General features: G+C 37.9%; 1 protein-coding gene across 1 annotated transcript in view; it reads right to left on the bottom strand.

Moving 5' to 3' along the window:
- Positions 1–2,930: 2,930 nt before the first annotated feature.
- LOC140246642 (DNA-binding protein RFX6-like) overlaps positions 2,931–26,375 on the bottom strand; it is a 39,195-nt gene continuing 15,750 nt past the window's right edge. Inside the window, exons 5-17 of the mRNA XM_072325984.1 lie at positions 25,399–25,476; positions 24,508–24,535; positions 14,118–14,225; positions 12,107–12,184; positions 11,072–11,235; positions 10,380–10,539; positions 9,444–9,585; positions 8,697–8,791; positions 7,944–8,061; positions 7,082–7,204; positions 5,997–6,707; positions 4,876–5,223; positions 2,931–3,193 (exon numbers count right to left, since the gene is read on the bottom strand). Coding sequence (XP_072182085.1) covers positions 2,931–3,193; positions 4,876–5,223; positions 5,997–6,707; positions 7,082–7,204; positions 7,944–8,061; positions 8,697–8,791; positions 9,444–9,585; positions 10,380–10,539; positions 11,072–11,235; positions 12,107–12,184; positions 14,118–14,225; positions 24,508–24,535; positions 25,399–25,476 — 2,416 coding nt within the window. The remainder of the gene's footprint in view (positions 3,194–4,875; positions 5,224–5,996; positions 6,708–7,081; positions 7,205–7,943; positions 8,062–8,696; positions 8,792–9,443; positions 9,586–10,379; positions 10,540–11,071; positions 11,236–12,106; positions 12,185–14,117; positions 14,226–24,507; positions 24,536–25,398; positions 25,477–26,375) is intronic.

Raw genomic sequence — 26,375 nt, 5'->3', positions numbered from 1 at the left:
CATGACTGTATTCTTGAATGAGAGTGTTCAATGGATGTTTTCTGTGCCTCCATAGCAGAGGCTCAATTTTATATTTCCACTCATGTGCAGCTTTGCAAATTAAGGCACTGCTGAGCAGTGTTTGCTGCTTGAAAGAAACAAAACAAAAGAAGAAAAAAAAATTAAAAAAAATCTGAGCTGCATTTTCCAACATCATGCTACCACTGTCTCCTGCATGAAATTGAAATACAACTGTATCTGGTACTGAGAATAAATGTGCCATTCTGCAAAAAGTGAACATTTCGTCGCTGGGGCGACAAGACCTCGTATCTACAAAATGTCAAGTGTTGAGGAGAGCCAAAAAACATGGCGGCCAAAGCACTCTATCAAATGGGAGAGCCGTTCCTGTGACATGCCATGGTGGCTTCATTTTGGGGGTAAGAAAGCTAGGATTTGGACAGGACATCACTGCATTGATTATCTGGCCATTAATCAAAGTCATTTTCACCAAAATTTGAGATACAAGGTCATGTCACCCCAGCGACGAGTTGTATTTCCCGTCGAACCATCATTATTTAATAGGTTTATCGGCATTGTGATATTTGTCAATAGATCTCCTGATACAGTGCCCTCCCATTCAAATGAACACGCTGTCATAACAAGAATCTCATTAAAACAGGGAAAAGAACAAAATGAAGTCCCAAGATTATCTCTCGTATATTTTATATTTGATGCATGGCTAGAAAAAAAAAAAAATGTCAATACACATGAAGAAAGAAAACATCCAGTCCGCAGGACTTCGTTATACATTGTAAGGGGAGTCATAATAAAGCCATAAGTTGATAAGATTTGTTATTCCAAAGGTTTGTTATTCCATATTTTTGTTTATCCAAAAGCAAAATAAGATTTGTAATTTCAAAGGTTCATTGATTAAGTACATACTGGGGTACACACCCTGTTTTCATTTTTGGATTAAAGATCCTTTCGATTAACAAACTTAACCAATGTTTAACAGTGTCTAAAATTATTTTATCAAATAAATTCAGAGCAATAATCATTAGGCACATCCTAATGACTATAGCCAATAAATTGTGACAAACAAAATTTTCATATAAATACAGCTGTATTGTGCTTTGAGAAGGATTTTATTATTGTCTATACATACATAATAATAGTCAACCTTGCCTGAGCCGAATCAAAATGGACCGGGAAAATACTTTATTCCATTAATTGACAATAGAACAAGTATTATATCCATTCTGGTTCGAATTTTCTCCTCGATCTAGCAATTTTTTTTTTTTTTTTTGCCTTTTGTGAGGTCGATTTGGGCCCTGTTGACTGCACTTTTTTTTTTCTTCAAAGGAAACTACCTTATCAATTTAACATCCTTTTGATACGATCCAGTACATTTAGTATTGAATACAGTATAGACAAAATAAATGAAGAGTTTTATTGCAAAGCAAACTAACTTCATTCTTCTTAAATTAAGATATTAAAGTCATTTTAAGAAAGAAAATAAGAAAATCCTCGGTATTTTCAATCATGGCTTTAAGGAATATTCCATGTCCTGTCATAAGGTTTTGTTTTTGCTCTATCTTGTAATGGACTTACTTTAAAATGTTTTTAGATGGTGCCTAGCCAATTTTGCGATTAAACTTTTCAAGTTTATACTAACATTTGCCACACGACGAGAGTCAATTAGGGTTTACTAACAGAACGACATAGGTATATCTCCCAAGCTTTGACAAAACTAAAATACAATACAAGCACAGGGGAAAATACTATAAGAGACCTTGTAATAAAGATAAATAGTACAGGATTTAAAGTGTTAAATACAATGTACGTATTAAATGTTTCCTTCTGATATATCCTAACTGAGAAAGAAATACACACAGTACAACCATCATGACCTGCATGATCTTAATGGGTACAAAATTGGAATACAGTTGCATATGACTAACTTGGCGGGATTCTACTCGCTATACAGACATTAATGTACAACTATACAAGCTTCATAAGTATCACGTCAATATGAAATGAATGCAGTACCTAACATCTAAGGATTTATAGGTCCTTTATGTTCGTGCTTTCAATGGACAATTAATATTGCTGAGTTTTCTTCTGGAATTAGATTGAGATGTATTCTTGATGGTTTACATCATGTCGTCCTCCTGCTAAACTACTGTGGCAGTCAAGGGAGTAAATTTGGAGAATCTTTATGCCTGTTCTTTTTTATTACCTCTCCCATTATACGTTGCCAATGAGGGCGCCCTTTTTATACCACACGTGTCATTTTGGCATCCAGATTTTCGTCTACCTGGCATACATAATAATAATATAGGGCTTTCTACTTTTTATTCAAGGATATGCAGTGATTCATAGGGTCTGTCTCTTGTAGAAGTGTACAGAGTTTGAAAAAAAATACCCCAATCAACCAAGTAACACTAAATTGTTATCGAAGTTATACATCCGTATTAACGTTTTACTCACAAATTCTTTAATGATTCTGTTGTTTGTCTGTAAACCCTTTTCAAATAAGTTATTCTCAAAAGTTGTTAGCAGTGCCTGGTAACAACTTCCAAGTATACAAGCACATAATATAGTTATGCAACACAAACGAAAAGATGCTAATGTCTATGATTTTGAATATCTCCAAAGTGCACCTATAGCACATGATTTTAAATTCGCAAACTCAATAGTAATCAATATTTTAACCTTCTTAAAGGTATTAGGCATTGAGACATATTGCTGGTGATAAGAGTGGCATATAAGATTTCATTATTTACACATAGACAAACATTTTTATTGTTAATTGCGTTTTGTTCCGTCACGTATACCGTTCGGTTAAGTTCATGTCTTCGTTAGATAAGACGGTAGTGTATGAATTCAAGGCATTATGCTTAGCACACAACATTGGTAGAAGAGCCATATATGTTCAGCATTTTGAGCCGTTACATACTGAAAACTGTGTTGATTGGTGGAAGGGGTGGGTCATGACCATTAGTAGATAGGGAAGTCGCTATTGTTACGGGAGGGATTGCGGTCCTCTCGTCCAGGTTGTCTGCAGGAGGCATTCCCTGCGCCACCCCCATAGTACTTGCGTTCTGCTGATGGTAGAGTCCGTGGTGGCTGAAGGTCTGCCCGTGGTCTACGATAGGACCGTTCTGTCGCTGGGTTATACCATTACAGGATGGGTAATGTTCGTGGGAAGGATCTGCAAAGCCCAGTCAAAATAATGTTGGCGTATTATTAATAATTTCCCATGAAAAAGAGAAGAAGAGATTTTGCGGAAGTTCGTTTGTGCCGAAGATGCATAGATAGAAGCATTTATCGTCATAGTTATACCTGCCTGGGTGTCTGTGCAAACTTTTGCATGTCTGGTGACACGACATTTGCCCCGCCTGCGACAATTGCTCTGGTCTTATTTTCTGAAAGGATTTACGGTTAGAGTTAACAGGGTTGTGATAGGGCTTTAGCTTTAGTTTGATGTGAAGATTAGGATTAGGGTTAGGGTTATGCTTGTGGGTAGAGTTAATGTTTGGCTTAACGTGCAGGAGCAAGTGTCATGGAACCATAATTATTCTGTAACGTCCTTGATTGCAACGTGTTATTCCTGCAATTCGTTTTTATTAGGCCTATAACATTCTTACTCATCAAAAAATCAAAAATTCCGAAGACAACGTGAACTCACTTAAAAAATAAATGGCATTCTCAATAATAACATGCAAAGAGTGCACTCATAACATGATTGCAATGTTGCAAAACATGAAGAAGACAAGTAATTAAATTTGAAAAATCACGTCATCTAATCACATTAAAAATCAACACTTTGGAGAGGTGAGGAGGAAACAAATCATAGAAAAGGAAAGAGAAAGAGAGGAAGAGTTTGTCACAAACACGCTAACTCCATTCTTGTTAAGTTGAGATATTTGTGATTAAAGCTGCTAAAAAACAACAACAACAACAAAGAAAATAGAGGATATCTTTCATCATAACTTCTAGAATATTCTTTGTTGTTTCACAAGTGAGGCATTCCTAATGGAAAGGTTTAATTTTGTTGTTTTTGATGATGGACTTACTTTGAAATGTTTGAAAATGGCGCTTAGCTCATTTTGTAATAAAACTCTTCGTAAGAGAGAAAAAGAAAATGAAATATAAAAGATATCTAGAAATAAGAGAGGGGAAATGGAAGAGAAAAAGCAGGAGAAAGAAAAAATATGGAGAGAGAAAGAGAGCTGGGGAGAAGGAAGATGGTGCAATAAAAAAAAAAAACACACAACTACAACAACCATAATTCTATGCAATGGTACATTGTTTATCTCACTGGTGGATTAGTGTGAGTATAATAAATGAGAAAACCTGGTTTATTATGATTGTGAGAAACGGCTCCCTCACCAATGTGCATTCAACTATATTCGATTATTTATTTTTGATATTGCAAGATTGTTCTGAAGAAAGACCGTTTCCTTATTTTTCCTGTTTTTTTTTCTAGTGTCAGCCCCCTTTCTATATCCCCATACCTTACAAATATGCCTTATGTTTAAGCCATTTATGTATTCTTTTCATTTTTTTTTATACCAGGTGTATAATACACACTATAACAGACCTCGAGTACATCAACCTCACTCAAGCCGAACAATCAAAAATTAGTTAAGTCGAAGAAAGTTTCTACCTGGGACCAATATAAACATAAGTTAATTTTATTGTTTAACTCGAAATTAACCTATGCCGAATGATTTTCTCCGACACGGATGCGAGGTGACAGTATTTAGGACTGTGACTATTACACTTTTTGTGCCAACCAGTCAAATGTGTTTAAATTTCATATCTATGTGGACAAGATATTGCAGATATCAATCAATGTGGGACGCAAAGAGGGTTAAAGAACTATAGTACCTTGATATTCATGGTCTACGTGGCCGTAGGTGGCGCCCTGGAGAGAGTGTTTTCCGTGCCCGCCGCATCCACCGTCGAGAATGCCCATATGCTCGGCCGCTGCCGTGTCGTACTGTGGCTGCTCCCGCTCGCCTACGGCTCCGTTCGGGTAGCCGTACGGGCGAGCGTCGTGGTGGTGCTCGTAACCGCCGCTCTGCTCTCGATGTGCAACGTGCTGCTGCTGATGATGATGGTGATGGTGGCTTTCCAAGCGCGTCCTCTGTGCGTGGGTGCTGCTGATCACCGACACCCGCTCCGCCACAGGCTTGTTGGCGGATGACGAGTCTTGCCCGGTCTGATGGCAGTACCCTGTTTGACACCAAGGAGAACACAGGCCTACATTTAGTACACGTGCCTCCCTGACATATCGTATACTAGTATCAATGAACAGGGATATGCCTCTTTCTTTTATAAGTAGGATGCCTATCAGTGTACTTTGCAGAGATAAGTTTATTTTCTAGCTGTATATAATTATGAAGACATTTCTGACGCTGACGCTGACTTTGGTGCTGAAGGTAGAAACGTTCGTACAATTATGCCATATCATTATATTATAGTTCAACTCACTATTCAGGTTGATTTTCTTCAACAGATTATAAAAAAAAATGCCCTTAACAAACACTCGTTTTCACATACCATTGAATTCTTTAGCAGTTCAAGTGAGATCCTCATCGCTATTTGTTGAAATAAAAAATTGTTTTGAAAAAATAAAGTTTTGTTTTCTATTGTTTCTGTTTGTTAACAATTTTATGGAATGCCACTTGCCCTGTCGTCAGAAATTGTTTCAGCGCCACTGTGGGATCATTCCGAAACCGACTAACGGTTGATCACAGTGGCTAGTTATTTTCTTCAAATTTTCTATGTACTTGTAAATATCTGTAAATTAACTGTATTATAATGTAAATAGCACAGTCTGCAAGAATCTTCAGCCATAATCAGAAGAAGAAGAAGAAGAAGAAGAAAGGACAATCTGAGAACTCCTTCCAATGTTGCAGTTTTAGTTATTTTTTCTCGGTTCTCTATCCAAATCACGTCCATTTTAGGGATTCTGCCTTCACGGGCCACCCCTTTGCTGCTCTCACCTGTGTTGTAGGCCGTGTGGTACATGAATCCGGACCCGCTGGCCCCGGGAAGGCCATTGATCGGCATGTCGTGTCGTTCTCCGTTCATGGTACAGCTTCCACCGAAATAGCGCGGATCACGATGCGCGTAGGGTTCTGGGTAGCCGAAACTCCCGGCATCCCCTTCGGCGCGCGAGTAGTACGAAGACGAGTTGTAGCCCTGAGGAAACATCGAGTGCGCGTAATAGTTTGATGCTGGGTACGGGGCCATGTAATTCTGCCCATGAGTTGACGACAGATACGGTTCTTGCCCCTGAATGTGGTTGGTGATGTAGGAGAAGCCACCTTGTGGTGATGTTGAAGGCATAAAGCCTTGATTTGGGGCGGTTCCCCCTCCACCACCACCACCGCGGGGCGTGGTCATTGGAAGCGGTGTCTGGTTTATAACCGAGTTGCGCATGATAATCGGCGAAATGGGCGGAGTCAGCATCGCGTTGCTACGCTGGCCCAATGCCGAATGGTTGGCAGGTCCGTAGGCCATTATGTAGTCTCGATCCCCGGGCTGCATCGACGATAAGTGATTGGGGTAAAGGGTATTTCGGTTGTGGTCCACTGGTTCCTCACGCTTACACTGGGTGTGTTCCGCCAAGCTCGTTGATTGCCGCACGGTGCCGTTTCGACTGGCAAGGAAGCAGGAGCCTGCCGGGTTAGACAGTGGCCTTTGGGAGTTTCCTGTGACGGGAAAGGGGAATAATTGAGAACCTATATTCTGTTTCGTAAAGTGTTTTTACCATTATCATAATTTTCAATATTATCATTACAGTAGTTATAATTATTATATAATTATTAAAATTACTGTTGAAAATTGTTATCACAACAACGCCAACAACACTAACAATCATAATCTGTATTCCACTCGGTACGCGAAAGAAGATGGATTTTAGTGGTGATTTCATCTCAAGTCATCCAATGAGGTGTCGTAAAAGAATAGAAAAGGATACAACATGAGGAATGCTGATAAGATGGTTAATGGTTGAACAGAATCCAAGGGAACTAACGATAGCTGCCGATCTGTTATACAGACACAAAAATTAAGCAAGTCTTACCAGATGCCTTCATGTGCTTCTCTAGTCTATTCTGGAGTTCATTGTCCTTTTCCGAGTTGAACTGACTCTCCACAGCTAGCAGAATATACTCATCAAGCAGCATACGGATCAAATGGAAGGAAGCTGTAAATTAAAATGAAATGAAATAAAATAAAATAAAGTGAAACAAAAGTAAAGATTATTGACACATGTTGAAAATTGTTCATAATTTAGGTATAGTTGCAACGAGACCAACGTGTAGATTGATGCATTGAACACTTCTTTTTTTCATGCTCTCGTGTAGGGTGTTAACTGTTCCACGTAATTTAGTAAAGTCTACCAAAAGAGAAAGGGTATATAAATTAGAAAACGGAAAATTCAGAATCATTTTGCATCGTTTCTTGTGCATTATTATCCGTGCATGATGTTGCATGCTTGTTGTATATAGAACTGTGTCAAAATGCACATCCTTCATTCAAAACGCTCTTTGCTACTCTGTTTCCACTATCTCACGCTGCTCTGTGGGCCTTTAGTGCTGGGGGCAGGATTCTTCACTTTTAAACATATAATTTAAGCGAGAGCGCCTTGATGGAAGGCTGCAAAAAGCACCATCAGACTTCATCAATATTCCTCAGGGTCTATACGAATGGCTCTAGGGCAATTACCCCGTGGGCAGTCATCCCCGGACCCTTCTCCTGGCCCTAATCCTAATCCTGAGCGTAATCTTAGCCCTAACTCAAACTCCTAACCCTAAACCTAACCCTAATCTTTACTCTAACCTTACCACTAACCAGTATTAAGCTGGGGAGTAACTGCCCTCTGGGGGTAATTACCCGGATACGATACGAATGAAATCGGTCAGGTCGGCATGTTTCCCACTTACCAAAGCTCTGTGCGTTGTTGATTGTGAGTGAGTGCATCACACGGGCGCCGAAGAAAGACCACTTGAGCAGGAAATCTTGCGCCCTCTTCTTAAAGGACCGGCCATTCTGTTTACTTGGCTGCCATGGCAAGATGAAAAAGGGAAAAGATTTAATCATCATCCGTATCTTGAAACTTGTAGTAAGACTATGAATTCGAAACTTTTCCATGAATAAAATAGACGAAACGGGAATGATGTGTATGACATTGATAAACAACGATGAACGATAACAATAATAAGATCAGTTCAACTGTGCTTGTTTGAAAAGACGAAGAGTAGCACTCGCTACCAAACGAAGTTAAAGATATTTACAAATTTGCCGTGAAGGTTTTTCATGTGATTATATTTACAACTTTTAGTTAAAGGGAAATGGACTCGGGATTTAAGAGAGCGCTGTTGCATGGGGCCAGGTTTCACGCATCTGTCATGTTCCGGACGTCCGATTGTCAAAACCGACTCCTTTACGGTCACTTTGTCGAAAATGATATTGCCATTCTCAGTCTCTATTCGGCGAAACTTGCGTGTAAATACATGCAACAGGTAATCGACGGATTGATGGACAGGAAACCATGCAGCTTAAATACATTTAATTATTGTCGGTTTAAATACGGCGATCATCGCGCCATCCACAGCGCTCTCTTGAGTTCCGGGTCCGTGTGCCTTTAAACTGGTACATTGTGACAGCTTGGATGCATGTAGTGACATTATGATTACCTTGATGACCTTTGACTCCACGACCTGGTCCAGCCACTCAGTGAAAGCTTCCACTGTTGCTTGTTTCTTCAACAACTCTTTAAACTCGTTCAGGACTGTGGAAACAAATAATTAATATAAATGACTGAACTACCTTAATGATAAACGAAAAAAAAAAAGGAAAAGTGTAATGCCTAATTATGCATAGTCTTCATCTATCTCCATAATGAGTCAGAAAGTTAGATGCATTCGTGATTGCAGTACAGTATTGTAAATATTGATGATGAATGATACCTAATGGGATTTGTACCAGTCTTCCTGTCTCTGTCAAACTCATATCTGTAGAAATGTTTGTTTGGTTTGTTTGTTTTTTTCTGTAAGACCTAACTGTCATGAAGTTATTTTGCCTTATGTGGCTCAGCGCAGTAATTCAAAAGAAACTAAATAGGGTGTTGATGGAATTCAAAGAAACCGAAACAAATAATATATTCATCACACAGATGTAATAATGAATGTTGGCGGGATGTTAATGTAGATATTATATCGCCTATCTATTGCATCTTAAATGCAGTTGTCGTTATAGTTTCTCAGCCATTTTCTGTTTGTGAATATCTTCGCTGACATGTTGAAAATCATCTAGTGTCAATGTTGCGTTGTGATATTTTTATTCTAAATCATAACATTACACCAGACTAATACTTATATCTCGACTTCACCGAGTGTTAAGATAAAATCGTATGGGTTTGTGCTGGAGTGCGAGTGACTTACATTCCGTGTTCAGCTCCGAGTCCGTATCGTCCTGACTGACACTCAACATGGCCTGCGAACCGATCGATCCGAGGTCGACCTTTTCCAGGTCGCCGATCATTTGGTCGACGAGCTGCTGGTCGAAGAGCACCGGACGGGAGGTCTGCGGAGATGAGAAAATAGGAGTGCCTTCATTTTCTTTCAGCAATTAGTTAAGTACCCTATTATAGTGCATACGAGTCTGGAGTTGTAAACTGGAGATGGCAGGTTCGAATCCAACCCTGTGCCTCATTTATCTTCAGACAAGATAATTTTACTTACTACGTTCCTCTTTTTCGAGTAGATGTCTAATGTGCCTGGGTTATACTGAGGGAAGAGTTATCGGACAGGCTATACTGAAAGGCTATACACTTGGTAAGAAATTACCATACCATAATTAGCAGTCGTGTTGACGTTCTTTTGCCCGCTAGAACAAAAACAAGGTCGGCTAAAATTTAATTTAATCAATAGTTTGTTGAAAGATTAAGAATTTAAAGAGAAAAGAAATGGCTCTTGTAAAATGCCTTGTCACCAAAATAAAACACTAAACAAAATGTGGAGACATAGAGTTTAGTATGAGTTATTGCTGATTGTATTTCAGGTATTCGTGTAAACATTCGTTACGCCTTTGTCTAGTAACTCCACTGTACTCCCAACAACCCAAGGAGTCAAAATAATAATAATAATAATAATTTGAAAAAAAAAAAACAAACTTGTGAAATACCAATTCCCTTTTTTTTTCGAGTCATTCGAAAAACGTTTTTCTGATCTCTTGGACAATGCTTGTACGATACATTTTCTTACTGCTCAAGGAGTTTCAAGAGTTTTGCGTCCTGTCCTTGGAGTATGCATGTTGTGACCGTGCATTTAACAGCTATTGTCATTTATATAGCATTCTACCATTATAATGCTACTCACCTGAGCGAGATGAAGAAAGGACGACTGCCGCTTAAGCGACTGGACAAAGCGTCTAGCCACAGTAATCTTACTCTCCTTGAGGCTATCGGGAAGGTTTTCTAAAGATGACGTCATCCATATTTCCCATTGCCTGGTGAAGTGTCGGATGTCAGTAAGCAAGCTATTGTGAGAGAAGCGAATAACAACGAAAGGAACAATCAATTGGCGTAGAATCTTATGAAGTTAGAAACAGCATAATGTTCGATACACCCTATTCAATAATTTCATGTTTATGAACACACACACACACACACACACACACACACACAATTTCAGATGTTATGTGATAACGAAACTAATTATGATAATAAATTGCATAGCTATGTTATCGCGTTATGTAACAAGTGCACTATCATTGAAGAGATTTAAGTTTCTCTATAGGTTTTGATGATGACTTCACTATAATAATAAAAAAAAAAATGACGTATATCCATTTTTGCATTCAAACTCGTCAGAGTAAGGCATACATAGATACATAATCATTGTGTAATACATAGCATGTATTCGCTATTTGTACCAAATATGCATTATTTTGTAGATGATGTACTAGTATAATACAGTACACATGCTAATATGCGACTATGAAAATAGTTAAACAACTGTTGAATAAAACAAGAATTCAACAAGTATGTATTACGTTGCCCTGTCCCTACCTCTCAGGCATTTCTTGCATTGTCGCTGGTATGAGAATATCGATCACCGTTTTGTATAGTATCGAATCGCAGATACAGATCAGATCGATCACCACTGGGTTATCGAGCAACGGCTGTAGATGATCGGGCATGCCTTGCCAGAAGTGAAGCAGAAAGTTCTGGATCTGATAGAAAAGAAAAGAGACATTAAGATAGAGAAAGAGATAGAAACAGATAAAAGGCATAATAGAGAGAGAGAGATAGATAGAAAGATAAATAGACAGATAGATAGACGGATAGATAGATAGATGGATAGATAGATGGACAGATAGATAGATAGATAGAATGGGAGAGAGGGGAGGGAGTGTGTATGAGCAAGGAAGCACGGGTATATGTATAATCTATGTAAACGATCAGAAAAAAGACTTCGCAAAGCGAAGGTGTATACTGGAATGAGTGACGTGCATGAACACACAATATATCATACACTGCTTTGTACATTATAATATGTGTGTGTGTGTGTGTGTGTGTGTGTGTGTGTGTGTGTGTGTGTGTGTGTGTGTGTGTGTGTGTCAGAACATCTTTGTCTAACAATGTGTGTAATTGCTTCCTGCAGTGACCGCCAAATGAATAGAAATACCTCCAAAATATCGTTACATAAAATGAAAGGATATAATTAATATGGAATGATTATTATACAGTATGGTGCTTATACAGCACGTATTATCATCACCACAGGCCTTTTCATCTTGTATTTAGCAATGATATCTTGCGGTAGTACTCCTAAAAGGCAAAGAATATCTTCAAAATATTTATGAGTATCATTGTGTCATGTCGAAGAGCATTACTTGCCTTGGGTAGTGATGAAACTGTATCAACTCCTAATATGGCATTAAATGCACCCCCTAAAAAAAAAAAACCACACACACACACACACACACAAAAGTTTGAAGACCGTTTATTATTATCATTTTTGTTATTCACGCGAAATCATGCGAAAATTTTGTTTTGACCGATCATTCACTTGTTGATGAAGATCCCTCTATAAGCGTATACCTCGTCAAAACTTGAGTTGATCACAGTGTCCAAAATACACTGGGAGTGCGTCTTGTACATCACTAGCAGTGTCTCGACCTATGGCAGAGGGGAAAAGAGATACAATGCGGGAAAGAAAGATGAAAATATATTAAAGTCTCTCATATGACGTTGGACATAAATTACATAAAAATATTGCCATGTATACTATATGACTTTATGGGTTCAGTTTTAAAGGACAAGCTCACCTTCATTAACATAAGGATTGAGAGAATGCAGCAATATAAGTAGAACACATCAGTGAAACTTTGAGGAAAATTGGACAATCGATGCAAAAGTTATGAATTTTTAAAATTTTTGTGTTGGAACTGCTGGATGAGGAGAATACTACAGCTTGTGAGTCATAGCGCGTACAACAGTATAAAGAAAATGTAAAGAAAATTCAACATGTTTTCACTTTTTTCGCGTAATAAAAGACCACTTAACTTGCCTCATTCTAAAGGCAGGGGAATAATATTACCCATAACATAATTATGTTGGTAACGAGTCAAGGGAATGTGTACTTTTTTTCAAAAGATGAAATTTTGTGAAATTCTCTTTATTTTTTCCTTATATTGTTGTACGCATGTGACATCTAAGTTATTCATACACTGCAGTAGTCTTCTCATCCAGCGGTTACTGCACAAAGCCTTCAAAAATTCATAACTTTTGAACGGATTGTCCGATTTTCCTCAAACTTTCAATAATGTGTTCTACTAATATTGCTACATTCTCTCAATCCTTATGTTTATGAGGGTGAACTTGTCCTTTAAGGAGACATACTATAATTACTTTATCAAGGAGACACATGGACCTTTAGGAGACAGTAAAGTTGTGTACCCCTAAAATTTTCATCAATGTTAGAACCCATTCAATCGCCTGCTTTACTTCTGACATTACACTTACCTATATACAAAAAGTCTCCCTAAAGCTGGATCCAGAATTCCATACATACATTTTATATATATATATATATATATTTTTTTTTTAATGGGGCAGAAGGGGTTTCCTATTCTCTCTCTTGGATTGGGGAAAGTGTGAGTGCACGTATGTCCATCATTGTCTATTAAAGGGACTGTACAGTACTGGTTGAGGTGGGGATTCATGTTTTGAACATTCCTAAGTGAGATAATGAAAAGCCTCATGAAATATGAAAGAACATGTAATTTTAAGAAGGATTCAACGTTTATTTGATGAAAATTGGTTTTCAAATGGCTGAGATATCAATAAAAAGTGCTGATAATAAAAGGCGACATGCCACAACTTTATTAGGATCTCTTTGTTTCACCTTGTTTTTGGATATCTCAGCCATTTCAAAACCGATTTTCATCGAATAAACTTTGATACCCCTTATAGAACTGCATGCTCTTTGCCATCTCATACAGTGGTTTCTGAATATCTCGCAAAATGTTAAAAGCTAGATCCTCACCTCGACCAGAACTGTACACACACTTTAAATCGCAGAGGGCAAAGCAATAGGTAGATTATCGAATTGATATGTTTATTATATGAAGAGCTTCAATGCAATTTAAGTAGAGTCATCCACTTTAATCAACTTGAGATTGACGCTGCTCAAAAATGCAGAACACAACTGAAATATGATGATTATGGAATATACCTTCAATATCAGTCCTTGTTATGTAACAAGTGCAGTTATTGTAAAGATTTCATCTCTCTTTATCATCGACAATGACCTTACGTTGAAAAAAAAAACAACAACTTTGAATATGACATTCATCTTATTTTGCCTAAACTGCACTAAATACACTACACATGATACGTTTAGTACTTGTATTGAACTCTGTCATACAATGTGCATTCTATCTAAACATATAAGAGGAAAAGGATATAGAGAAACGAAGTAACAGAGAAAGTGTGTACTTGTGTGTTGTATAAGAGAGAAAAGAGAAAGGGAGGGAAAAAAGGGAAAAGAGAGAGAGAGGGGGGGGGGGGGGTAGGGAAGAAATAATGAAGGAGGATCTCCCTATTTTACCCGTTCAGGCGACACGGCGTACGGGAGAGCCATCTGCTGCGCGTGGGGAAAGTCCGGCAGGAGAGTACCCGTCTTCGACGATAACGAGTACTTTCGAGTGAACCCGCCCTGCGAATAGATAAAATCAGAGAGACTATATCATAAGGCGCAAAAGTTGTTACTCTCAACATCGTAATATACATATATATAGAAAATTACCGCATTAAGCATTAATGGTTAGGGGTCGCTAACAACATCAGAAATGCTGCATCAAAGGGCACGCTTCGACATGTCTATCATGTATTATACTTTTTCAATTCAATTATTTATTTTTCCATCAAGAAAAAATACATGATACAAAGCAGTATTATGTGCCAATTCGGCTTTCATCACTGTTGTGAAGGACAGATCATTAAGCATAATACAAAATATATGCACGAATGGTTTTATAGCGAAAAAAAAAGAACACTGCACACTTTGCCGTTGTAATAAAGACAAGAAGTAATCAGAACGATGGAAAAGAGTTTCCACTAAAAAGCCAAGCTTGTAGGATACACAATATCCTCTTTATAGTTTCTCGATTAAAGAAAATTAGCATATACTATATTCAATATTTTTTTTTTTTCACTTTCCACCGTTTCAAATTTGGATTCGCTTCATAATCTTGGGCATTTTTCCTTCCACCACCACTATCGCCATCTTCTTTGTAAACTCCTGCCCACTTAAAGACGAAAAAGAAAAGAAAAAGGGTTGTGTTATTTATTTTTTTTAAAGTATTATATCCACGAAAGGACAACTAGGACAACATTAATCATGAATGATGTTAAGGGCATTTACATACATCATCAGGAGCAAACACATAATATATCATGCGTCAAGGGGGAATTTACGACCGATCTTGGTAGATTAGCAACAACAATGCTAGTCGTGCTAGTACTTCCACTTGTATGTGTGTAGCTGAAATGCGAGATGTGGCGTACAGTTTGACCCGTTGCGTTTTGTTTCGACGCGCTCGCCGAGCGAGCGAGAAATCGCGCCATATTGCAGGCCATTTACGGGAGAAGCCTGATGCTCGTGTTGAGTGCTCGCCGTGCCTCTATCGGGGCGTGAGTAGGCTACTCCGCCAGTTGATGAATAGCACTCGGAAGGAGGGTAATACAACGTGTTCTGGTGTTTCCTACACTTCAGCTCCTCCGGTGAGTGCGTTGTGGAGCGTGGAGATGCATCTGCATTAACCCTGAATCACTTTAACCACGATAACCCATATCAGGACTTTTTTTTTTCTCACTGCTTCCCTCGATTTTTCTCCTTAATTCTCCTCTTCTTTTCTGAGATGTTGCTTGAAACAATTGATCCATTCTGTCTGCTTGCAAACACTATACGTTCTTATTTCATAGGGCGTATGCGTACAGTATTGTATATGTCTCGAAGTGATAAAACATCCCACGAATACTCGTTAATCTAAGAAATTACATCAACATCTATCTAGATAGAATACATAGATGATGACTGGCGGGGGAGGGAACATACCGAATGTTCCACCCGAAGGGTTTGAAATGCTATTGAGGGAGGTTAATAAGTCGCGAGACGAAGTCGTGGGACTTACAGCCTCCCGAAATAGCATTTCAAACCCTGAGGATGGAACTTTTGGTACATGTTCCCGACAACAAAAGTCATCATCTGTTATATTATATGGGTTAGTCAAATACGTCAAATACGTCAACGTCAACCACCAGCACAATTACGCACTCGATCGCTCGCTCGCGCAGAGCCAAATGCACTGTGCGCGCGCGGTCCTAGGCCTTCTCTCATTTGTTACGTGAAAGTGTTTTCCCATGGGAGAACATTACAAAAAATGTTCGCCCATGGGCAATCATAACGAATGTTCCTCCATCACGTGACTGTGTTTAGCCAATCACTAACCGGTATTTTACTAACCCATTTAATATAAAGTATTATATATATATGCGTATATGTACATCTCTCTCTCTCTCTCTCTCTTATGGTGTCTCTATATAGGCCTTATTATTTTATTATGTATGGGTGGGTTTTGTGTGTGTGTCGTCATGAATATAAAGATACCAATAGAATATATCAATATGATTAAAGCACAGAGGAAAGATAATAGTCCCTTTGGTTGTAGTCGTGGTCAATGCTCATTTTAAGTGACCTTTTCTTCTCCCTCACGGTATCAGAGATTGATCCAAAGGAAGATGGAGCACGAGGAGGAGGAGGAGGAGGAGGAGGGAGAGGAGGAGGATGAGGGGGAGGAGGAGGATGAGGATGAGGAGGGGGAGGAGGAGGAGGAGGGGGAGGGGAGGAGGAGAAGGATGAGGAGGTGGAGGAGGAGGAGGAGGAGGAGGAGGAGGAGGAGGAGGAGGAGGGGGAGGAGGAGGAGAGGTGGGATGAAGAAGCAGAAGAAACAGAAAAAGGAGGATGAAGATTGTGATGACGACGGGGGAATAGATGTTTAACAGCAGGAGCAGATAAAAAAAAATATATATGCATACTAGATTCTTTAAAAAAAAATGTTATCTACCGATCCATCTTTTAACCTGTCATCTCTCGTGAAAAGGACACACCCGACTGACGGAAAAATTAAAACAAAACAGGAAAAACTCTGAAATCATCTACTTAAAAGCCACGTGTGTAAAGAGAGAGCTAGCGTTTACTCGCAATTTCTTGCCCTGATGCACACGGTCATTAATCACCATCGAGAACGTGTTTAAAGATCTGCTTATAATTCCTGGTTTGTGTTTTTCTTCCTCTTCCTCTACGTTGCGAGATACCCGTTTCTACGAACTATTCCTTGTACTACATTTTTTCCAATGTCGTCTTTACTTATCCTGGAGATTGTGAACAAAAAAACAAAAAAAAAAACCAAAAAAACCCACCAAACAAACAAATGTTTTCCGGTGGCTTTACATTAAAGGTAACTGATGATCACGACATAAAGGTAACAGAAAATGTGATGATTAACCATTGTAATCAACATAACGAACGACCTACACGTTTTGGATTTTTTTTTTCATCTTAGTGGTGAATTTGCAGAAAAGAAAAATGAAGGAGGAGAAAAGGGAATAATTATGATATCAGTGGAGAAGATTATCCGTTAATATACACTAGCATTTTTCACGCAACCTAAATGTAATTGTCTCATCATTTAATTTTGTTTTCCTATAAAGGCTGGTATGGAATCTTGGAATTCCTGTTAGTTTTAAGTCCTTTCCAAACGATTAGACCTTGGGCACGTTCATGACGTTAGTTCCAGGCAGGGGAACTTGAATCACACCCTGAAATTGACAAGGGAGGTGAGACGATGCAGTCACCCCTCCCTGAATTGACAGGTTGTTGTGCTCTTTTCCACCGATCGTAATGTGACACATTCCTGCTGGAAAGTGCACGATGTCTCACAGTGTGAAAAGCAATGTGAAACACAGTGTGAACACATTGTGAACAAATTGTGAACACAGTGTGAAATCTCTTCACACCTTTAATTTGGGCGTATTAAAGGGATAGCGTAGTTCAGGTTGAGACCTGGCTTCAGGTTTCTAACTTTCTTTGTGAGATAATGAAAAAGATCTTATGAAATACGGAAGAGCATGTCATTCCGAGAGGAATTCATCGTTTATTTGATGAAAATTGGTTTTGAAACGGCTGAGATATCCAAAACGATTTGATGCAAACAAAAGGTGGGACCCACCTTTTATTAGGATTGCTTTGTTTTACTTTGTTTGTGGATATCTCACTTATTTCAAAACCGATTTTCATCAAATCAACTTTGAATTCCTCTAAGATCTGTATGCTCTGTAACGTTTCATAAGTGGTATCTCCACCAATACTGTACAAACCCTTTAACAAAGTGAACACATTCTGAATCATCAATGCACAGTGTGAAACAGAGCATCACTATGTGAACTCTCTGTAACAAAACCACACCACAGTGTGGAATCATCTTCACATCATTAAATTCGACCGTTTTCACATAGTCGACTTTGTGAACGCATTATGAAACACTGTGACACACTGTGTTCTTTCCAGCAGGGATGTGTTGTTTTCAACACCGTTAACATTAATCCATCTGCATGCAGTCCACGAATTAGAATGCAGTTCAAGACACATTACACATTTTTGTTTTACTTAAGGAATTAAGACAAAGCTCATTGTATTCTGACAGCGGTAAAATATATTGATATCGACAAAACATCATACTTTTCACATTTTCATCAGTGCAAACAAAGGTGTTAATACTTTCAACTTGCGTTTGATAGAATCGTGCAATTACTCTTATCTAAGGACTTTGCGACTGACGTGAAAACTTTGGATGAATTTTGTCCTTGTTTGGGTGATTCTATTTTTTTTTCTAGTCCGCAAATAAGACGCAGGGTGTGCTTAAATTTCCGCTTTATCGTGTTTCTAGCAACATTTCTATTACAGTGAAGAGATGCCAAAATTATACATTTTTGATATAAATATTTTCTGATATAGAGAGATTTAATCACATCGCTAACACCCTTCCGAAGGTCCTTCGCAATTTATCATTTTTTGTCTGTTTTTTTTTTTTTTTGAACGTGCTCAATGAATTAAACAAAAGGTTATTAATACTGTTTCTGTCATACAAGAAAGAAGTCCTCATAATACTGGCCTCAAAAATATTTGGAAAAGTTTGAGAAGGACTCGAGAATAAGTCGAAGAACATCGTAAATCAATAACCGGACGGTCTTTTCCCATCCTTTCTGTTATCTTGTTGATCCATCGAGTTGGATTTCCATCTAGATTCATCGCCGTCGAGTGTTTTTTGATGCAACTCTACGTGTCCTGTTGACGGATAGTGTTTTAATATCGCTCCCCTCCTTTTCATATCAAGACGCTTTTGCTCCGATAGGGGGAATGCATACCGGTATCGCCCCGGTAGACTTAGCAACGCAACCCCGACGACAAGGCGGCAAACTAGCTGGAACGGCTCGCTTGGAAGGAGCCCATTACTCAGCCGCGGCGAAGCACCTTCAGACAAAATGCCGCTAATTTACAACCATTCATTAGGAGGCCCGGCATGTTTGCACACGCGAAGATGAATATCCCAATAAAGGATTATTTTACGTCCGCGTTCTCAGTCTTGTAATTTTTCTCTTCTCCCCTTTTCTCTTCCTCTCTCCTTCTCTCTCTCTCTCTCTCTATAATACTCTCTTTCTATTTTCTTTTTCATTCTGAAAACCTCAATAAACAGACAGTAATATTATTCCTTGAATATCATGTTGTTGACAGCCATAACGTTTTGTTTCTGAAGAATATATGATCCTCAGGAAACGAGCTATCATCGGCACTAAAGGAACACGCCTGAAAACGCAATTAAAAAAAGAAAACCACACAATTTCTTGGTATCAGCAACTCAACCTATTATGAGTTATAGTTAAAATGCTGACGTCATACACACATCTCGACACACCCACACATTATTTGAAGAGCTTGCTTCCAAAAGGCGCTAAATCCATTGAAAAAGGATGGATTTATCGCCTTTTGGAAGCAAGCTCTTCATTTCATAATAATGATATCAGATAATATGATATATGGTATATATGGATGGTAGATATAATGGTATATATGAAGAGTTTGTTTGCAAAAACCGATAAGTCCATTATTGAAGATTTTGAAGCACGATCTCTGTCATAAAGCACAAAATAATACCTTTTAAATGATATATTGGTCACTACATATACAGGTATATTTCTTAAGTTATGGTCAAAAGAAGCAAAAATGTTCTTATTATTCTCTTTATTTTTCTTGACCTTTAATCGCAAATATATATATATATAATATATATATATATATATATATATATATATATATGATATCAAAGAGAGACAGAGGAAGAGAGAAAGGGAGGGAGAGAAGGAAAGAGGACGAGAAAGAAAGAGAAAGGATTGACGAGAGCGCATATAGTTACTCACTTGTATCTAAAACACGAGCAAGTAAATCCAAAAAGGGGAAAATGGAAAAAAAAAACGCCTCTTTTGAGTTAATGGAAAAGTGGATAAAATGGCGCCATTCGCCACTTGTTACCTTTATAACTGCCGTAATGAGTTCGCCACCCACATTATTACTGAACATAAAAGCAGGTCACCTTTGTGAATAAGGCAAACCTTGGGAGAAAGCCCTTTTTATTTCAACAGAATACCAATTACATTTTAATATTGTGTCATTTTCCAATTGAGTGTTGATTAAATGTGTTGTGAGTGCATGATAAAAAAGATACTGACAGGCGGCTGATCGAAGCGTTTTCCCCCCAATCGTTCTTTTTCATTGTTGTGAATATAGCGATAATTCAGAATTAAATCTGCCAACCAATAGATGATGCTAGCAATCAGTATTGATTCAGTTGACCACGAAATTTGCAACTGCACACCTGTGCTTGAAAAGAGGCAGACGCACCTGCGTAAAATACATCACTAACTATCATTAAAAGTCATGCGTCAAATTGGAATTGAAAATGCAAGTTTAGGTAAACAATTATCGAACTTGTGTTGACATGAATCACTCTATACTATAATTCATACTTATCTATCTTTTTAAAAAAAGAACCCGTAGATGTCCTTCAAAATTATTACTGCCTTGAGAATAGAAAACTTGCTATCAATTGGGCTCTTTTACGCTAACATAAGAATCCAGCATGGTTTGATTCATTTCCATTTTCCACTAACGAACCAAAATTATGTGTGTGCTGCCCTTTATAAATGTAGTATTTGGAATGAGATAATGATTCCAATATGGCACCAAGATTACTTTATTTATGCTATTGATGTTTAAAGTAAAACATCACAATACATCAGTAAAATTTCAACTCTGCTTTATTTAGTAACCAAAACGTGGTTTTTGTGTGCTATTTTTCAGTAATATTCAAGATAATTTTCATGGAAGGACCCCGGCAAATGTTCGTGGAATTAAAAAAGGAACTCAGATGTCAATGCTCCAAACAGACAAAGATACACTATGCTATCATCTATTGTGTTTTGAAACATTAAATGCCCCATCTTTACTCAACAAGAGACTGGGTATTTGACCAGAAAATGACAAGTTTGCATATTTCTTCGCATCTCCTCAGTAAAGTGTTGTCTTTAATAGAACGCAATATGGAGTAAATGAAAGCTTTAATGATTTTGTTTCTGTTGGAAATTAGTCAGAAATTACAATGTGTATTTTTTTTTCTATCGAACACAATGTATATTACAATTTAGAAGTTGTCATTAATTCTGTTTGCATTCCTTTGTATACGTACACAAGTTTTGACACGATGAAGTTTATTATCCACGTGTTTTGACTGCATGACTTGTCTAATTAGATTATTGGACAATAAACACTAACGTCCCTTGTCTGCCGAGTAACAGTTACTCTGGCTGAATATCAGCGTGAATCAGCGTGACAGCGCAGCATTCGGCTGCAAAGCTTTGAGACCAAACGACCCCACATCCCAGCTACAACGAGATGTGATGCACGTTGTATACAATGGGCCTATAAAGCATCATTTCCCTTCCCCAGTCACAGACAGCAAGTGGCGCCACTCCGTTGCTGGGCTTAAACCGGGCAGCATCACAGTGGACGTTGCGTAGCTCCCGCAGCGTTCAGCGAAAGCGCGCCGCTTTCCTCAACGCGCTTTCCAAAACAAATGCACATAGCAAAAGGGCAGGCGGTATTGCGTTGCTTGGTACGGGATACTGCTGCAAAGAGACCTAGCAGCCACAGACCTGCTATTATCGTAGCAACCAGACTAACATGGAGTTGCTAGAAACCACGATATTCCCCATGACATTTCTGGTAGGGATCACTGGCTTGTCTCTAGGGGACAACGATGTCTCGCCATCAGTCATCTCTGCACAGCTGATGTACACTACCAGCCATTATGAAACACATTACTATGATCATCGAACTGTATGGTCGTTGAATATCGATGATTAAGAGAGATAGATATAGAGATACCCAGAGAGAGAGAGAGAGAGAGAGAGAGAGAAAGCAGAAAAGAGATATCGGAGGGAGAAAGGCAGAGGAGGGAGATAGAATGATAGGTAGATAGATAGATCATGTAGATAGATAGATAGATAGATAGATAGATAGATAGATAGATAGATAGATAGATAGATAGATAGATGCATAGATAGATAGGTACACTTAGATAGATAGATAGATAGATAGATAGATAGATAGATAGATAGATAGATAAACAGATAGATAGATGCATAGATAGATAAAAAGATAGATAGGTACACTACAATAGATAGATAGATAGATGCATAGATAGATAAATAGATAGATAGGTGCACTACAATAGATAGATAGATAGATAGATAGATAGATAGATAAATAGATAGATGCACAGATAGATAAATAGATAGATAGGTACACTACAATAGATAGATAGATGCATAGATAGATAAATAGATAGATAGGTGCACTACAATAGATAGATAGATAGATAGATAGATAGATAGATAGATAGATAAATAGATAGATAGATAGATAGATAGATAGATAGATAGATAGAGATATGACAGAGAGAGAGAGAGAGAGAAGATAATATATATCTTTTTTTTTACATGTTTCAGAAGGAGAGAAGATAGATACGCTCTAAGGAATACAGTACTCCCCTCTTATTATGAACAGCATTTCTCGAGAAATGCCTGGATAACAACTTCTCTTCCAATTCTCGATTGTCACACATCTTGTGTAACTTCACCCTTCAAGGAAGTGTTTTTTGGTTCAGGATGTTTTTTTTTTTCTTTACTTCAGCAAAGAAACTTTGATAACTATTCTACAGTTTCTCTTGTTGTTTGTTTGCTCGTTGTTATCTATTTACTGTATTTCGTAGGTGCGTAGTGGTATAAGGAACAGGTGACTAGTTTTTGATGGTGGTTAAAGATAATTTTAGAGGATTCTTGGGCATTTCTATTTCATTGGGAACTTTATAGCCTCAATTTTTTTTTTTTTGGCTCTCCAAGTGATGATATCTATTTTTCCAGTTATTATACATAGGCCTATCATGTATACACATGTAGGCCTACGTAAATAGATAAATAGCTAAAACATAATATTATACAAAGATGTATATATAATCTGTACACACATACGCGGACATACATGATACATATGAAGAGTTGCTATATTTGAGATATTTACTATAAACATAGAAAACAACTTATATTTTTACATTCCAAATTAAAACTTCAATAATATTCCTTGTTATGTTAAAAGGAAATAACACGGGAAAGGTTTCATTGGGTTTTTTCCAGTGGACTTTACTTATAATACAGAAAAAAATGGTTAAAATGCCGCGTTAGCCGTTCTGCGGTCAAACATTTTATATACCTTTCCATATATTGCATTTCATATACCACTTTGTACACCATAATTTAGGTACAAAAGCAATGCAGAAAGAAGGTCCGAAGGAGATAAAGTACAACATTAAGAGTATTGGAACATCACCATCAAAACACACATACATCCCTGAATGATTACAGTGTGGCAGTGACAGCAAGCATTGACACATTATCCGACATATTTGCTGCCCCGCACTATAATAAATCACTAAAATGGCAGGTGATCCTTGCAATGAGATTAATTCATGCTTTTACATGAAAAGGTGGTAGGAATGCGTTTGTGCAAGGATTTTACAGTATACGACACTATGGTACTCTCCCTTTCGGCCACATTAACTGAACAGGCGGCGAGTAAAACAATTTAGCGGACACGGCTAAATTACAACCACTCGAGACTCCACTACCATTCATCCGTTTTAGCTGCCACGCTCTTGAGGCATACCACCGCTGACTGGCTCCGCTGCATAGCCGGAGCTCTCGGCGTCTTTGTTTGTCGGCGCTCCGATAATACCAGCTTTGTAAGGACTTTGGTCAACAGAGCTATACGTATGCACTTGATATTGCATGGGGTGTAGTTCGTATAAACGAGACATATTGCGCCCAGGGAAACCTCCAGATCTACCTATACGACAGCGCTCTATCATGTGGACGTTTGTTTTGTTTTGTTTTGTTCTTTCTTTTGCGCGTTGTGAACGGCGGTGATTTTAATCGCGCAAACTTTATTAGACTCTGAGTTCTGTTTGATCTTCGAGGTGTTACTTCATTCCTTGATATTACTCTTTTTCTACTTTTTTTTTCTCTCTCTGCGTCACACAATAACCGTATGATCATTGACCTAAAGGATACATACTGATTGAATAACGGTTAGAAGGACTCTCAAATGTGTGAAGATCATGATGGTACTCTTATTCTTGTAAGTCACGTAATAGAAATTGATATCTTCTTTCTCAAGTTCGATGACTTGGTAATTCGCTCTCAATACTTGTCTAAAAAGAAAGACAGTTTCAAAATAAACAAAGTTATTAAGCAGACTTCATCATTCTTACCTCATTCTTCAGTCGCGCCCCAGAAAATCTGTAGATATACAAAAAGGGGGAGAAAGGAAATGATTTCGGATTTCGTAATAACAACTTTTTTTATTTACAACCCCCTTTTTTCTGAATCCTCCATTGCACACCTTTCTTTGTACGAGCTCTGCAATTTCTGCATGCAGGTTCCCTTCATATTCCTTACTACATAGCGCTATTTCAACTCCCATTAATTTCATGATAATTAAAACATTATCATTTGTTTATGTGTATCTACATGTGCATTTGTGTGTATGATATGTAAATCATACAATTAATCGTATATTATTTGCACTGGCCTTTTGCCTCGTGCTATTTCAACTTTTTTGTACAGCAGTGTAATATAATCTATTAACATCTTTATCGAAGAAAAAAGGCAGTTACTAGACTGTACATACAGTGTAAGTATACATCATGCAGGAGCAGCAGAAAACAATTACTAACATTTTTACCTTGTCATTATCATGATTACGATAGCTCCTTGGAATTTCAATGCGTGACTTATGTACTGGAATATAAGACTGAACTGGTCAATGTAATTTAAATCTGTGTTGAACCAGAAAGAAAATCACGGAGGTTTGCCAATTGAGAAACAAGTGAGAAATGTAATCTTTTGAAATATGTTGCCAATTGAATCAACAGTTACAAATCTTACGATTGAAAAATGTTCGAAAAAAAAAATTGCAACTGACTCAAACATTTGAGCAGTAGAGGAATTATTCTTCATCATTTCAGAAACACTAACGATGAATAACACGTATAAGTACGAAAAAGAAATAAAGCATCAAACCACTGAAATGTATTTTTGGAACTTTATGGCTTAAATAGACGGATTGAAGTTAACAACATCATGGTTACAAATGATCTTACCTCGTTAATCCTTTGGTGGAGTACACTGTGTGGTAGTAGGCACTGGTTTCCTTAATCCCAATGCCATAGTAATGGTATCTGCAAGATTAAAGAATTTTTTTATTTAGTACATGTGTACATCATTACTATTTTAATCAGTCATAAATGGCACCAAAACAGAATATCAATATTCTGAAATTATGCGGTTAATGACCTTTCTTGGTCATCGGAGGTCAAAGTTAGAAACCTGCCAGTGCTCTTGGGATGTGAAGACAATGTCAATGTGACAAAATACATTTTTAGTTTACTGTACAGTATGTCCCCCCAAAAAATTACAATCAGATTTTCGCCTCAATAACACCCAATATGATTAAACTGTCTAAATGCTACTTCAGGGTCTTAGAATATAACATCTTAGCTCTATTTTGCAGAAAACCCCATTCGATTTGGCTAAGCGGTCACAGAGAAATATCTCTTTGACCATTGAAGCAAATTGAATGGGGTTTTCTGCAAGATGTTGGCAATGAGTTACAGTTTCATACCCTGAAATTGTATTTGGATCGATTCTCTATTCTTAAAGCTATCATTGTGGAGGGTACCGTTGTAATTTTTTGGGGGGGACATACGGTATGTATTACTGTGTTTATCATTAACCAATGACGCAAAACATCAATATTCAGATATTTAAAGGTTATTGACCTCTCGAGGTCATCAGAGGTCAAATCAGACTTTAGCTCCCAATCTTAAAATAAATCCTTTGGAATCTATTAACACTTGAAAAAAGTTTCAAAGACAAAATTTGCACATTTGCTCTGCTTATCTGCCCTACCAAAAGGGGAGTTGACCCTAGATATGATTTGTGGATTCAGGAAATGCAGCGGTATTAGTAAAACACATTGGTGACTTTTTAGGGAAATTGGACAATCCGTTGAAAAGATATGAATTCTTGAAGTTTTGGTTAATAATCCACGCGCCGTCTTCTGTGGATAAGAAAAAAA

The sequence above is a fragment of the Diadema setosum genome, chromosome 3, assembly GCF_964275005.1.
Source record: "Diadema setosum chromosome 3, eeDiaSeto1, whole genome shotgun sequence".
Classification (NCBI taxonomy): domain Eukaryota; kingdom Metazoa; phylum Echinodermata; class Echinoidea; order Diadematoida; family Diadematidae; genus Diadema; species Diadema setosum.
The sequence above is the reverse complement of the archived record's forward strand: the minus strand, read 5'-3'. Positions and strand labels throughout refer to the sequence as shown.